This window comes from Orcinus orca, chromosome 3 (genome assembly GCF_937001465.1).
Source record: "Orcinus orca chromosome 3, mOrcOrc1.1, whole genome shotgun sequence".
NCBI classification, from domain to species: Eukaryota; Metazoa; Chordata; class Mammalia; order Artiodactyla; family Delphinidae; genus Orcinus; species Orcinus orca.
The window spans coordinates 12,463,325-12,479,623 of record NC_064561.1 but is presented as its reverse complement, the minus strand read 5'-3'; the positions used below and the strand labels follow the sequence as shown (position 1 = coordinate 12,479,623).

At 51.0% G+C, this 16,299-nt stretch overlaps 1 protein-coding gene across 12 annotated transcripts in view; it reads left to right on the top strand.

Moving 5' to 3' along the window:
* MYO9B (myosin IXB) overlaps positions 1-16,299 on the top strand; it is an 89,419-nt gene that overhangs the window by 50,471 nt on the left and 22,649 nt on the right. For 6 of the 12 annotated variants that reach the window (XM_033401502.2, XM_033401503.2, XM_033401507.2 and 3 more), the window contains exons 7-16: positions 1,518-1,647; positions 5,216-5,305; positions 6,670-6,786; positions 7,137-7,271; positions 9,340-9,461; positions 11,478-11,619; positions 12,312-12,516; positions 13,524-13,605; positions 14,669-14,758; positions 16,039-16,152. In XM_033401502.2, coding sequence (XP_033257393.1) covers positions 1,518-1,647; positions 5,216-5,305; positions 6,670-6,786; positions 7,137-7,271; positions 9,340-9,461; positions 11,478-11,619; positions 12,312-12,516; positions 13,524-13,605; positions 14,669-14,758; positions 16,039-16,152 — 1,227 coding nt within the window. The remainder of the gene's footprint in view (positions 1-1,517; positions 1,648-5,215; positions 5,306-6,669; positions 6,787-7,136; positions 7,272-9,339; positions 9,462-11,477; positions 11,620-12,311; positions 12,517-13,523; positions 13,606-14,668; positions 14,759-16,038; positions 16,153-16,299) is intronic. The other 6 variants (XM_033401501.2, XM_049708254.1, XM_033401504.2 and 3 more) reach the window with 6 other exon arrangements.

Below are 16,299 nucleotides of genomic sequence, written 5' to 3'. Positions count from 1 at the left end.
TCAGTAGATGAAGAAAGAAATCTAATAAAATAAAATTTACTCAGGTATATTTACCCAAAAAACAAAAAACCACAGGGCTTTTGCCCAACAGTGTGGGTATACTTCACAGTACGGAGCCATACACTCGAAAACAGTCAAGAAAGCAAATTTTATATGATGTGTGTTTGACCCCAATTAAAAATTGTTTTAATTCTTCAAAACCACACAGGGTGTCCTCCACACCTGCCCGGGCGACCAGGATACCCAGAGGGAACATCTCTGCCGAGCATGGTGCTAGGGGGGCACGAATGGGGCCAACTGCTGTGGACAACCATTCGGCAGTTCCTACTACGGATGTGTGTACACAACCAAATGCATACATTTGCTCACCCAGAGACACGCACATGAAGGCACACAGCAGCCTTGTTGATAACAGCCCCCAAACCCGGAAACCCTCCCAAATGCCCACCAGCCAGAGGTTAAATAAATAAACACATCGTGATATATCCCTGCAGGGGCCAGCAAACTTTCTGGAGAGGGACAGATAGTAAATATTCTCAGCTTCGTGGGCCACGTGGTCTCTGTGGCATGTTCTTCTTTGCATTCTGTTTTCTTTCTTAACGACCCCTTAAAAATTGAAGAACCGTTCCTCCCCACCACCCCACGCAGCGGGATCTTAGTTCCATGACCAGGGATCGAACCCGCGCCCTCGGCAGTGAAAGTGCAGACCACCAGGAATTCCCTTAAGAACCGTTCTTAGCTAAGGGGCTGTACAAAAATGAGACCCCAGTTTGTTGACTACCTGGACAACCCCACACACAGCAGTGGTTCTCACTGGGGCCCCAATTCCGCCCTCAGGGGACACTTGGTCTTGCCTGGAGACATTTTGGAGTGTCACACTGCAGGGGTGGGAGGGGGGCCGGGTAGGTAGAAGCCAGGTGCCGGCACTGCGGAGGCTGAGAAGTGCTGGTCGGCAGCATTAAGAAGGGATGTGCTATACACGGTAACACGCCTGGCTCCCCCATCTCACACCTTTTCAGTAAGAGGCCAGATGCAAGTACACGTGATTTCACCGAAGTCAGGTTCACAGATGGTATTAGATGTCAGGACAGTGGTTCCTCTGTGGGGCTGGTTCCAGGGCCTGAAATGTTCTATTCCTTGGTCTGAGTGCCAGTTACAGGTATCTGTACATTTTGTGACACTTCATCAAAACTCTATACTTGGGGAATTGTGTGTTTTCTTTTTCTTTTTTTTTTGTATGCATGTTATGCCTCCATAAAAAGAAAAATTTTAAGCTCCCGCCCAACACCACTACCACCAAAAAAAAAAATAGGGATATGTGCCTCCCAAGTCCTATTCCACAAAGAGAGTCCCCAGTGGAGAACTGGACATCTTTCGAATTTCGTGTGTTCTGACTGGAATTGCTGGTTTTACGAATTCAGCCTCGTTCACTGGAAACTTGGGCCCAGTTCACTGGAAACTATTGCTGTCTCACGACTGGGGAAGGTGCCCCGACCTAGGTTCCTTTTCTCCCCCAGGATCTTTTCCATCCTCTCGGCCATCCTGTACCTGGGCAACGTCACTTACAAGAAGAAAGCCACGGGCCGAGACGAAGGCTTGGAGGTTGGGCCCCCTGCGGCGCTGGACACACTGTCACAGCTCCTGAAGGTACTGGCCCCTGTCCTCAGCCACAGCGGCCACCGAGGCCCAGAACTTCCTTCACTGACTGCGCTTTTGTAAACTGGGGCCTGTCTGCCTGCTTCCTCCCCCCACCATCTCTTCTGTGTCCCTTCCTCATTTCTTTTTCTTTTTTTTTTTTTAATTGAGGTATAATTAACATACGACATTAGGCTTCCCTGGTGGCGCAGTGGTTGAGAGTCCGCCTGCCGATGCAGGGGACACGGGTTCGTGCCCCAGTCCGGGAAGATCCCACATGCCACGGAGAGGCTGGGTCCGTGAGCCATGGCCGCTGAGCCTGCGCGTCTGGAGCCTGTGCTCCACAACGGGAGAGGCCACAACAGTAGAGGCCCGCGTGCTCACCGCGCACCGCAAAAAAAAAACTAAAAAAAACATACGACATTATTTTAGTTTCAGGTATACAACATAATGATTCAGTATCTGTATATGTTGCAAAATGACCACCGCAGTAAGTCTAGTTACATTTGTCACCCTAGGTGGCTACAGGGTTTTCTTTTCTCTTGTGATGAGAACTTCTAAGGTCTACTCTCTTAGCAACTTTCAATTATGCAATACGGTAATGTTAGTCACAGTCGCCATGCTGTACACTACATCCCCATGACTTATTTTATAACCGGAAGTTTGTGCCTTTTGACCACCTTCACACATTTTGCCCATCCTCCATCTCTGGCAGCCACCATTCTGTTCTCTGTATCTGTGAGCTTGGGGGGGAGTTGGGGGTTGCTTTTCGTTTTTTAAAATTCCATATATAAGTGAGAGATTTTTTTCCATTATAGGTTATTAAAAGATATCGAGTATAGTTCCCCTTGCTATATGCTATACAGTTGGTTGTCTATTTTATATATAGTAGTGTGTATACTTTATTTTTTTATATAAATTTATTTTTTATTATTATTATTTTTTTTGGCTGCGTTGGGTCTTCGTTGCTGCACACGGGCTTTTCTCTGGTCGCAGCGAGCGGGGGCTACTCTTCGTTGCGGTGCACGGGCTTCTCATTGCGGTGGCTTCTCTTGTTGCGGAGCACGGGCTCTAGGCGCGTGGGCTTTAGTTGTGGCTTGTGGGCTCTAGAGCGCAGGCTCAGTAGTTGTGGTGCACGGGCTTAGTTGCTCTGCAGCATGTGGGCTTTTCCCAGACCAGGCCTCGAACCTGTGTCCCCTGCATTGGCAGGCGAATTCTTAACCACTGCACCACCAGGGAAGCCCCATAGTGTGTATACTTTAATCCCAAACACCTGATTTATCCCTTGCCCCACCCTTTCCCCTTTGATAACCATAAGTTTGTTTTCTATGTCTGTGATTCTGTTTCTCTCTTGTAAATAAGTTTGTATCTTTTTTTTTTTTTTTTTTTGCGGTACGCGGGCCTCTCACTGTTGTGGCCTCCCCCGTTGTGGAGCACAGGCTCCGGACGCGCAGGCCCAGTGGCCATGGCTCACGGGCCCAGCCGCTCCACGGCATGTGGGATCTTCCCGGACCGGGGCACGAACCCGTGCTCCCTGCATCGGCAGGCAGACTCTCAACCACTGCGCCACCAGGGAAGCCCTGTATCATTTTTTAAATTATTTAAAAATTTTTTTTATTTTTGGTTGCATCGGTTTTTAGTTGTGGCACGTGGGATCTTCATTGCTGCATGCAGGTTCTCCCTTGTGGCACATGGGCTTCTCTCTAGTGTGGCATGTGGGTTTTCTCTCTCTAGTTGTGGCGTGCGGGCTCAGTAGTTGTGGCTCACAGGCTTAGTTGCCCCATGGCATGTGGGATCTTAGCTCCCTGACCAGGGATCGAACCCGCGTCTCCTGCATTGGAAGGCAGATTCTTTACCACTGGACCACCAGGGAAGTGCCTGTATCCTTTTCTTTTAGATTCCACGTATAAGCGGTATCATATGATATTTATCTTTCTCTGTCTGACTTACTTCACTTAGAATGATAGTCTCTAAGTCCATCCATGTTGCTGCAAATGGCATTATTTCATTCTTTTTTATGGCTGAGTAATATTCAATTGTGTATATGTGCCACATCTTCTTTATCCATTCATCTGTTGACGGACACTTGGATTGCTTCCATGTCTCGACTATTGTAAATAGTGCTGCTGTGAACATTGGCGTACAGGTATCTTTTTGACTCTTCCTCATTTCAGAAGGACTCCCTCTGGGGCTCTCCCACCTCAACCCCTCACTTGGAAGGCTCTTCAAAATTATCGTTTATATATGTATATAAAACTGAATCACTTTGCTGTACACCTGAAACTAACATAATATTGTAAATCAACTATAATTTTTTTTAAATATCATCTTTTGATCAGCGAGGTCATCTTGTGATTGGACCATCCCCTCGTCCGCTTGTCCTCAACCCCAGGAGCGCTGGGCAGTGTCTGGTGTCGTTTGGGGGGTACTCCTGTCTTCTGGTGGATGGAGGCCAGGGATGCTGTTTGACGTAATGGAATGCACAAGACAGTCCCCCTACAGCAAAGAATGACCCAGCCCCAAATACCCGTGGTGCTGAGGCTGTTTTCTAAGCATGCATTCCACCTGTGGCTCTTAAAGTGCACCTGCGTCAGGGAACCCCAGCTCCTGTTGTGCTCATGAGGATGAGTGAGCACGTCTGCTGGGAGACCGGGGCTGCTCTGCTACCCCAACACTTGACTTCTCATGGATGGGACTCGGCAGTCGGGGAGAGCCAGGCCCCTTGCCCAGCCCCTGCACCCAGGCCAGGAACCCGCTCCAACAGCGACAGCTTAACAGGTCACCAGGCAGCACCTGGGCCCGAGGCCCGCAGTGACACCCAGGCCTGTGTGACCACACTGTCAGGGCCATCGAGCAAGCCTGTGGGTGGTGATAATTTTGAGACACACCAGGCGTAGCACACACTGTGGATTGGCAGCCCTGAGGGTGGGCTTTGGGCCCACTTCCCGGCCCAGCTGCTGGGTGTCCTTCTCCCTCCCTCCCCACGCCTTGCCTCAGTGACACAAGGATCCAGTCCCTGAGCTCTCCAACTTTCCTCCCCTTCTCTCTCTCTCTCTCTCTTTTTTTAAAATAATTAATTAATTAATTATTTTAATTGAAGCATAGTTGGTTTACAATGCTGTGTTAGTTTCTGGTGTATAGCAAAGTGATTCATATATATATATGTGTGTTTGTGTGTGCGTATGAATATATATTTAGATTCTTTTCCATTATAGGTTATTACAAGATATTGAATATAGTTCACTGTGCTATACAGTAGGACCTTGTTGTTTATCTATTTTATATAAAAACAGTAGTGTGGGCTTCCCTGGTGGCGCAGTGGTTGGGCGTCCGCTTGCTGATGCAGGGGACACGGGTTCGTGCCCCGGTCCGGGAGAATCCCATATGCCGCGGAGCGGCTGGGCCCGTGGGCCATGGCCGCTGGGCCTGCACGTCCGGAGCCTGTGCCCCGCAACGGGAGAGGCCACAACAGTGAGAGGCCCACGTACCGCAAAAAAAAAAAAAAAAAAACAGTAGTGTGTATCTGTTAATCCCAAGCTTCTAATTTATCCCTTCCCCCCACCCCTTGACCCTGAAACAGGTGAAGCGAGAAATCTTAGTGGAAGTTCTGACCAAAAGAAAAACAGTGACCTCCAACGACAAACTCATCCTTCCCTATAGTCTCAGCGAGGTGAGTGCTGCCCTGGGCTTCTGTGAGGTGCCAGGCCCGAAAATATGAATACACAGGGCAGAAGGGGAGTCTTCAGGGACAGCTGGCATGGGTAGTGTTTTTCCTGCCCCTAAAGTGACAGCAGAGAACCCTGGCGACACTCTGGTTTTCATGTGAGCTCAGGTGTGGCACAAAGCAGCCTATACAGCCCATAAGACCAGAGCTGAGGCCACGTGTGTGGTGTCTATGTCCAGCTGCTCAGCGGGCATGCTGGTTCTCACCAGCAGAGGAGAGCCACCTGCGGCCCACAGGCCAAACTCAGCCCACTGCCTGCTTCTGTCAATAAAGCTTTATTTTCATACAGCCACGCCCGTTCATTCACATGCTGCTCTCCTGCTGCAGCAGCAGAGCTGGCCTGCAAAGCTGGTCCTATTGACTCACAGGCCCTTGCCCGAAAAGCTTGCCGACCCCAGGGCTTGAGCGTGACCTTTACAACCATTGTGTGGGTCCCTAAATCCTGATAAGGCACCTCTCCCTGGCCTTTGCGCCAGCCTCGATGTTTTCTCTGTGATGTGTTTTTCTTGTGTTTTTACACCTCTAGACTTATAGCTTGGGGAGCAGCAGGAAAGTACCTAGCCGCGGTGGGGGGTGGATTTTTAGCTGGTGGTGGAAGCTGCTTAGGCATCTGAAGTGGGTACTGCAGACAGCTGGAGCCCCTGTGGGCAAAGGCACCCAGCCGTGGTACATGAAAGGTGCCGCAGGTCACCTGAGCCTGCAGCACGGCTGCTCCCCAGAGGCGCCAAGCTGAGCAGAAAAAGACCACGTACAGGGCTGCGTCCTACACGGCTCCATTTCCACAAAACCAGAGGGACTCGTTCTAGATCTTGATAGCAGGCCAAGTGAGTCTTGTCACAACTTAGATCTGAGAACATACAAAGAAGGAATTCCTTGTATGTAAGTTAGACCCCAACGAGCCTTTTTAAAAAGTGGTAAAGACCATCGCTGCTTTTAGGCACCCAGTGGTGGGGCCCATGGTGCTCCCAGAACCACAAGGGACCTGGTTTTGAACCCAGCCCAGCCTCCTGGTTCGTTCTCCCATGGTGCCCTCCCTGAGCCTGCGTTCCCACCCCAGCAGTCCCCAGGGTGCTCTGAGGCCAGCCAGCCCATGAGAAAGACTTGGCCAAACCGCAGGCTGCGGGGTCAGGGCTTCACGCTTCACGCTTGGGTGGGCCAGGGCATCCAAGCTGACGGGACAGCGTGCAAAGTGAGAAGGGGGCTTGTCAGATGAGTTGGGTGTTTCAAGTCACCACTTCAGTCTCCCCGCCTGTGCATACAGACCTCAGGGCCTGACCCGCCAAGGTGTGACACCCGCTCTGTACCCACAGGCCATCACCGCCCGCGACTCCATGGCCAAGTCACTGTACAGCGCCCTGTTCGATTGGATCGTGCTGCGGATCAACCACGCCCTCCTCAACAAGAAGGACATGGAAGAGTCCGTCTCGGTGAGGACCACACCCCCTCGGCAGGCAACCCATGACGTCAGCTGCAGTTGGTCGGGCACAGGCCAGTCCTTCACAGGGCAGGGCCAGGGAACCGACGGGATGCGATTCTCAGGGCCCAGCACAGAACGAAAACACAGGACTCCAGGCTTCCCCTGCAGGGGGTACCAGTTCAATCCCTGATCGAGGAACTAATATCTTGCATGCCATGCAGCATGGCCCAAAACAAAACAAAAATCAAAAAACCACAGGGCTCCTTGTTTAATATTACGGGTTCTAAGGCCCTCACCAGCAGACAGGTTGCTCCTGAGGGAGGACCCACCAGTAATAACCATTCTCTCTGTCTCCCCAAGTGCTTGTCCATTGGGGTCCTCGACATCTTCGGGTTTGAAGACTTTGAGAGGAACAGTTTTGAACAGTTCTGCATCAACTACGCCAACGAGCAGCTCCAGTATTACTTCAACCAGCACATTTTCAAACTGGAGCAGGTAAGGACATATCATCTTATTCGCCCATCCCACCCAAGGAGGAAAAGAATGAGCCAGAACCGGGATCTCCCTTGGGACCTGGTCTGTCATCAAACCCGCCCCAGAATTTTTCTCTGCCAAAAAAAGGGAGAGTCTGGGAACATTCCCACCCAGCCCAGGATGAGGCAAACGGCAGGGATATTTGGAGCCACAGCTCAATTTTGTACCTTCTCTCTGCTCAGACATGAAAGTCCTTTTGGTGGGAGAGAAACTGAGTTGCCTTGTAAGGATTTGCTTCAGTCAACAATAAAGATATCCTGTCTTAACGCGTCTTCACACTGAGAAATAAGCAGCCGTCTTTACCCAAGTATCATCCTTCCCATGATTGATTCTGATGGGGAAAGAAAACTGATGGGTTTATAGAGATGCTTAGCTAATTTTACTATTACGTCTTTTGGCGGAAAGTCACATTTCTCACTTGAAATATGGCTGGTCCGCATTGAGTTGTGCTGGAAATGCAAAATACATAGCGGATTGCAAAGACATAGCTTGGGGGCAAAAAGGGAATGTAACATGCCTTGTTGGTAATTTTTTATGTCAATTATATGTTGGCATACATCATACACCTTGGGTATGTTGGGTTAAATTAAGTATATTGTTAAAGTTAAGTTCACCTGTTTCTTTTCACATTTTTAAACATGGCTGTTAGAAGTTCAAAATGACATGGGTCTCTCACATTATATGACTATCAGACATTGTAGTTCCAGAGCAGGGGCCGCCCAAAGTTATTGGCACATGGCCACGCTCATTTGTTGACATAGCATCTGTGGCTGCTTTCACGCTATGACAGCAAAGCTGAGTCATCTTGTGGACACCATCTAACTTGTAAAGCCTAACATATTTACCATCTGGCCCTTTACAAAGAAAGCTTGCTGACCCCTGGCGGGGGTTACGTGTGATTTTCAGCACTTTGCTGTGATACGGTAAATCCCCTACATTATGAATGAGTTCCATTCCGAGGGCGCGTTTGTAAGTACAATTTGTTCGTTCAGTCCAACAAAGTTAGCCTAGGTATGCAACTAACACCATTGGCTATATAGTACTGTACTGTAATAGGTTTATAATACTTTTCACACAAATAATACATAAAAAACAAACAAACAGGGCCTTCCCTGGTGGCGCAGTGGTTAAGAATCCACGTGCCAATGCAGGGGACACGGGTTCAAGCCCTGGTCTGGGAAGATCCCACATGCCGCGGAGCAACTAAGCCTGTGCGCCACGACTACCGAGCCTGTGCTCTGGAGCCCACGAGCCACAACTACTGAGCCCACGTGCCACAACTACTGAAGCCCGCACGCCTAGAGCCCGTGCTCCGCAACAAGAGAAGCCACCACAATGAGAAGCCTGCGCACCGCACCAAAGAGTAGCCCCCGCTTATTGCAACTAGAGAAAGCCCGTGCACAGCAACAAAGACCCAATGCAGCCAAAAATAAATAAATTAATTTAAAAAAAAACAAACACAATAAATAAAGAAAACGTTTAAAATCTTACAGTACAGTCCCTTGAAAAGTACAGTAGTACAGTACCACAGCTGGCATACAGGGGCTGGCATCGAGTGAACAGGCAAGAAGGGTTACTGACTGGAGGAGGGAGAGGAGGTGGGAGATGGTAGAGCTGAAGGATCATCAGCAACAGGAGATGGAGGGCAAGCTGCACAACCACTTGTAGAGGATGCACGCATGTGACAATGTACACCAGACACGTGAACTAACTTAAGTGATTGGACATGCAAATGCACGTTTGCATCTTTGCAAGTTCGCAACTTGAAGGTTCGTACGTAGGGGACCTACTGTAGATGTTTGACAATGTGCATTCCTGTGGCTAACTGTTCATTTATTGAATAATTTTATAGTTTTATTGTTATATTCCTATTGGTACATTAATGTTCATTCTATGTTATTTGCACATTTATATTTAAATATGTACAAGCATGCGTAAATAAAATATGTTTTTTATATGACGTGTGCTACATAAATATTAACATGTCCATGAAATGATGAACTTACTGGATACCCCTCGAACCCTGCAGGAGGAGTACCAGAGCGAAGGGATCTCGTGGCACAACATCGACTACACTGACAACGTTGGCTGCATACATCTGATCAGCAAGAAGCCCACCGGCCTCTTCTATCTCCTGGATGAAGAGAGCAAGTGAGTGTCCACGGCCCAGTGCGTCCGCAGACCCGGGCACCATTCCGGCTCTGCAGCCCCAGAGCCTCACCCCAAATCCATACCATCCCAAGAACTTCCAAGTTGCTCAGACTCATGCGGCCACAAATCCTGACCTCACGTTTGCAAAATACAGTACCATCCACTACAGAAATATTAACACTCGAGATAGCAGTGAACTTGGAAGCACACCCTCCTGGGAGTCCTCGGGCAAGTATTGGGGGACCTGAATCTAGAAACTGGGCATGGGCTTGGTGCGTCCTTGCAAAGGGCAGGGCGTGGAATCGGGCCCAGATGCGAGACTCTCTACCAAGCCTGCCTCCCCTCGTCCACAGGACAGAGTGAAGGCTGGAGAAGGTATTTTTAAGGTGCTTCATGCTTGGTCACCCAGCCAGAGCTCCTGAAATCGCAGACAGACTAAACCAACAGAAATGTATTCTCTCACAGTTCTGGAGACTAGAAGCCCAAAATCAGTATTGGTGGGCTGAAATCAAAGTGTGGGAAGGGCCACCCTCCCTCCAAAGGCTCTAGGGGAGGATGCTTCTTTGCATCTTCCAGCTTCTGGGGGTCCAGGTGTTCTTGGCTTGTGGCTGCATCACTCCAATCAATCTCTGCCTCTGTAGTCACATCATCTTCTCTCTTTCTGTCTCATCCCCTCTTATAAGGACTCCAGTCCTAGTAGATTGCCAACCCTAATGACCTCCCTTTTTTTTTTTTGGCCATACCACCACGCAGCTTGTGGGATCTTAGTTCCCCGACCAGGGGTTGAACCCCGGGCCCTCGGTAGTGAAAGCTCCGAGACCTAACCACTGGACTGCCAGGGAATTTCCCCCTGATGACCTCATCTTAACTTGATTACATCTAAGGTCACATTCACAGGTTCTGGGGGTCCAGATGTGGACAGTCTTTTTATCAACCACTTTATCAGGCCCCTTGTTTGCTGCTGAAGTCCCCTCAGGGCTGGTGTGAATCAGCCGTACCTCCTGTCTCAGACCAAGTCCCGTCCAGGACAGGACACATCCATCCTAGGCCGGGATCTGCGGAGAGAACGTTCAGACAAGGGAAGAGGTAGGGTGCTAGGAAGGGCTAAATCATCACTCCCAGGAAACTCCCAGAGCCGAATCTGGGGGAAGTGTGCAAGACAGGGCGGGGCGGAGCAGGGTCAGATTTGTCTTTGTTGAAAATCTTGCTATTTTAAAAAAAAAAAAAAAAAGAAAGTCTTGCTATTTTAGTTCATCATGGAGTTGGGGGAATGGGGGCAGGGGCAGAGAAGGCTTGAATTGAATTTGCTAAAATAGTGTGTTAAAATGTTATTTATTTCCACAACTGAGTGAATGGATCTCTCACGCTCCACACCCTGGCCCTGGCAATGATGTGCCCTGTAGCTACAGAGACTTTCCTCCTCTGCCCCCTGTTAAGCCACGGAGCCAGGCATCAGGGATTTGGAGGCACGTCTTTCTGCCCGTGTTTTGCGGTGAGGCTGGGCAGAGGCTGGGGATGCCAAAGCTGGCTGTGGCATTTCCTTCCTGGGAGGCCAAAATAGCCAGGTACAACGGCTCCCTTATTCTGCCCCCAGCCCCCCTCCCTGCTTCATCCCGTTCTGCCAGCCCCTCCCTCTAACAGAGGAACACGGGCAAGACCCACTCCAAGACACAGCACCCAGGGGCAGATGGACCTGAGACCAGAAGTCACCCCGTCCTGGGATTATTCCAGGAGCTGCCCATGGCAGGCCCAGGTCCCCGTCTTGCCTGGACCGCACGTTCGCGTGAGCACTGGGCTGCTCTGCCTGTTCCAAGTTTGCTCCGCAGCCCCAAGTGCGTCACTTTGCTCACAGCCTCTTCAAGCCAGGTGGCAGGTTCCCGGCCCTCAGCCCCGTGCTCAGCCTGCAGGAGCCCAAGCACCCGCCCACCTCATCCACGGAGGGCCCGCGACCTGCAACGCAGAGTGGGTGACCGGCCGCAGTTCCTGCAGTTAAAAGGTCTTACATCCTCTTCCCAGCTTTCCCCACGCCACGAGCCAGACCCTGCTGGCCAAGTTCAAACAGCAGCATGAGGACAACAGGTACTTCCTCGGCACCCCCGTCATGGAGCCGGCGTTCATCATTCAGCACTTCGCAGGGAAAGTGAAATATCAGATCAAGGTACGCAGCCATCCGCTGCCATCATCAGTCAAGTCACGCTCTGCCTGGGAGGCGGGAAGGGGACCGCGTGGGTACCCTGGAGGCCCCTTCCCTCTGGCACTTGCTCTGTCCCTCCTCTTTTTTTTTTTCTTTTTAAACTTTTTTTTTATACATTTATTTATTTATTTTATTTTTGGCTCCATTGGGTCTTCGTTGCTGCACACAGGCTCTCTCTAGTTGAGGCGAGTGAGGGCTACTGTTCGTTGCAGTGTGCGGGCTTCTCATTGCGGTGGCTTCTCTTGTTGCAGAGCACGGGCTCTAGGCGCACAGGCTTCAGTAGTCGCGGCTCGTGGGCTCTACAGCGCAGGCTCAGTAGTTGTGGCGCACGGGCTTAGTTGCTCCGTGGCATGTGGAGTTTTCCTGGACCAGGGCTCAAACCCGTGTCCCCTGCATTGGCAGGCGGATTCTTAACCCCTGCGCCACCAGGGAAGCCCTGTCCCTCCTCTTTATTGCTTTTGCTGGGCGAAGTTCCAGGGCTCTCGGACCCAGTGTCAAACCCCTGGCTCTACTGTCGAGGGCTCCACGGCAGGAGCCACGTCTCTGTTGTTGAGATGCACTGCCCACTAGTCCTTCCCATGCTGGCCCCTAGGGCCTCGGCCAGCACTGGCAAGGGACCACCCGCCTCCATCATCCCTCCTGCCACCCCCCACCAGGACTTCCGGGAGAAGAATATGGACTACATGCGGCCGGACATAGTGGCCCTCCTGCGGGGCAGCGACAGCTCCTACGTTCGGGAGCTCATCGGCATGGACCCCGTGGCCGTGTTCCGCTGGGCGGTGCTCCGGGCTGCCATCCAGGCCATGGCCGTGCTCCGGGAGGCCGGGCGCCTGCGGGCCGAGAGGGCTGAAAAGGCTGCAGGTAGGAGGGTCCCCAGGTCACTGTTGAGAAGAGGACACTCATAGTCCATTGCAAAGTGTACATTTTCATTTCATTTCGCACATTCCCAAGGTTGTACAACCAGCACTTCTATCTGGCTCCCCAAACTCTTTTTTTTTTCTTTTCCATTATAGTTTATTGCAAGATATTGAATATAGTTCCCAGTGCTATACAGTAGGACTTTGTTGTTTATTTTATATATAATAGTTTGTATCTGCTGATCCCAAACTCCTAATTTATCCCTCCTGCCACCCTTTTCCTTTGGTAACCATAGGTTTGTTTTCTATGTCTATGAGTCTGTTTAGTAAATAAGTTCATTTGTACTATTTTTCAGATGCGACATATAAGTGATAGCATATAAAATTTGTCTTTCTCTGTCTGACTCACTTCATTTAGTATGATAATTTCTAGGTCCATCCATGTTCTGTAAGTGGCATTGTTTCATTCTTTTTTATGGCTGAGTAATATTCCATTGTGTAAATATACCACATCTTCTTTATCCGTTCATCTGTTGATGGACATTTAGGTTGCTTTCATGCCTTGGCTGTTGTAAATTAGCTCCCAAGGTCTTTTATCGTCCCAAATGGAAAGTCTGTAGCGGGGTCTATAATTTAACCTCATCCGCACAAGGCAGGAAGGTGTGTCACCACTTTTCTGTGAGGATAACCTGAGGCCCAGAAGAGCTGAGTGGCTCCCCCAGGGTCACTCAGCTCGAGATACCAACCACGGCATTTTAGGAAGGGTGTCGATGAAAGGAGGACCAAAAGGTTAAAGCTTTTATGAGCAGTAGGAAATAGATGATGCTGTTTTGTGGCGAATGGAACATTTCACGGTTCCCCGTTCTGCCCAAATTTGAGTGTCAGGCCCTTTTTTTTTTTTTTTTTTTTAACGGGCTCAAGTCAGTATCACAGCCTCCATGGAAAAGTTACAAAGCCCTTCAGCTACAAGCGACCCCCACCCCCCAAACTTCATCTGCTCTGTGTCCCCAGCAGGTCTGGGCAGCTCTGGTGCCCGAGGTCACCTGGGAGAGCTGCAGAGAGGAGCCAGCACCCCATCGGAAAAACTGTACCGGTGAGCGAGACCCTGATTTATCCCAAGTGAAGCCAGTAGTCAGCGGCATTGTTCAAAATGGCGCCAGAAACCCGACACTCTGAACCCAGGTCGGGGTTGACCAGAATAAGGAACACAGCAGCCGCTTGAACAAGAAAGACCCAGAAGTAACGGCATCTGGTGGCCGCATTTCTGCGAGGCAGGCCTCGTGCATCATCTGCCTTAGGGGGATGTGGGCGGCTCAGTTTACAAAGGAGCTTTTCATGGCCGGTCATGACCGTTGGCGGGTGGGGCCCAAGGGCTGCTGGTCTCACAGAGCAACAAGCTTGATTTAAGAGCACTTCCGCCCTTAGCCTGCCTGGGGTGTCCCGAAAGCCGATCAGCTAAGTTCCTTCACTCTCAGAAACACAGATGCACCGTTGCCTATAAGGATGTCTTGTGGCCACCTAGCAATGGCCAAGGGTCCTCCACGTACCCCAGTTGCTACTGAGTGTAAAAGTGAGCAGGCTTGTGCTTCCAGGATTAAAAAAGGCTACACTGGACAGACATCTGAGGCCATGACAAAGCCAGGGGAGGGACCCTTCTGGCAGCCTGAGAGAGGCAGGCTACATTGAGAAGGGACCACTTGGGCCAGACAAGGCAGGCAGGGTGTGCTAGCCGTGGGGGCAGCATGTGCAAAGGCCCTGGGGCAGCCGAGTCCCCAACCTCTTTCTCAAGACTCAACAAATTCCCCAGGAGCGAGTCACTAAATTTCAAAACATGAAAAAGTCATTTTATTTTTGAACACTTTATAATAAAAACTCCCTCAGGAGATTCACAAACGCATATGTGTGGAGGTAGAGCTAGCACCTAGGTAAGTGACCCCATGTCGTTTGTCTGAAAGCAGCGTGTCATTTTCCTGCTTTTAAAAAGGTGCATTTTTAAATCAGCTTTTTCACCCAAAAGGAGGCAAGAGAAAAAAAAAAAAACACGTCCCAGTATTTGAAAGTGGCCCCTGACCCACTTGGTCTCCCCAGGGCCTGGCCCCTGGGCTGCGAATCCTGCCCCAAGAGCGCATTTAGTTTATACAGATTCTCCCTTTCAGCTGCTCAATGCTAGATTTCTCATTTGACGGCTCTGAGGAGTTCGATATTAACGCTTTTGAGGACATCATTGCTTTCTATGAAAGCAAGAAGTAAGTAGAAGCAAGGGCCTTCGAACCCAAGACCAGGGAGGCACGCCCAGAGGAGCCGTCACCCGAGGTGCTCAGCGCAGTATCCAGAGCAAGAGGGGGATCGGCGAGCCGAGGGGCGCTCTCGCCAGCTTTGGCCACGTCAGGGGGGTGTGGGCTGGAGCCAAGGGCCTCGTTGTCATCAGGAGCTCTGGCCGCTGCACTGACCGCTCAGGGTGTGGAGGTGAAACGTGACCCCTCTGTTGTCTTTGCTCTGTGCCTCCCTGGAGGGTGAGGGAGCAGAGGTAAGTGTGGCCATTCCGGCCCTGGGCATGGTGCATGGAACACAGACAGGGGGCTGCCGATCGGGGTCTTCCCAGGCCAACTGCTCAGAGCTTAAACATGTATTTAAAATAACTGGAACGAGGAATTTTTACAAAAGAGAGAAGGTCTCAGCTCATCCTGCAGCCATCGCCACCTCATTTCTAGAAGTTCTATCCAAAACATTTGTCATCTAGACGTTTTTCGCGAGCATTCAGTTTTTGTCTCTAAGCCATTCTCATTCTCACACCTAAAATGTATGCTCGGCCCTGAACCCATGGCAACTGAAGAAAGCTAATAAGGTTGAATTTTGGGGGGTAAGGATCTTCAGTTAGGGTTTCTCACCCTTGGCACTCTGCTGGGTCACCCTGTGGTAGGGCCGTCCTGTGCACTGCAAGGAATTGAGAGGCATCCCTGGCCTCCACCCTCCAGATGCCGGTAGCGCCCCCTCCCCCAGTCAGGACAGCCAAGCATGGGGGATGGGGGGAAGGGGGCGGCCTCGCCCCAGGTTGATCCGTGTGTGAATTCCAATTTGTTCTTCCCAAGGCATTTCTTGAAGCCCACAAGGAGGCAGCCCACAGAACCATCAGGAGAAACTAATCTGCTGCTTCCCACAGAGACCTCCCCGGTCTTCTGTTTTCAGTAGCCCCTTGATACTTTTTACAGACTCCAAAAGGCTCTTAAACGTGAGGCCTCTTCCAGCGATCGGAGATGCCATGTTGCAAACTCTGTTCAGCCGGAAGTGGCCCCAGCCCCCTGCCTCCCGGGAGGGCGGAGCCTCCTTGGGGTGGGCTGCTGCTCCCGGCTGAAGCCCTCTTCTTGGTGCAGGAGGGAGTGGCGGCAGCGTTCAGGCTTCACCCAGCTGCATGTTTTGGCTCCAGTGGCCTGAGGACGGTCCCGACCGTGCCAGGGACCCTGAGGTGGCGGGCCCGCTGCTCTAACTTGGTCTTCTCTCTATCACTGCACCCCTCCCCCCCACCCAGCGATTTGCATGACCAAATCATCAAGACCATCAAAGGATTGCCCTGGCAGGGTGACGACCCCCGTAGGCTTCTCCAGTCCCTCAGTCGGCTCCAGAAACCCCGCACCTTCATCCTGTGAGTCCCCCCTGAGGCTGTGGGCACCCCCCGCTCCCCCGCAAGTGCAACGACCGCCTCCCCGCCCGGGCCCGGCCCACGTGGGCTTCCTGTAACACTGAATCAGCCACTCTAAACGCTGCGCTGTCTTGTGGTTCTGTTCTCACA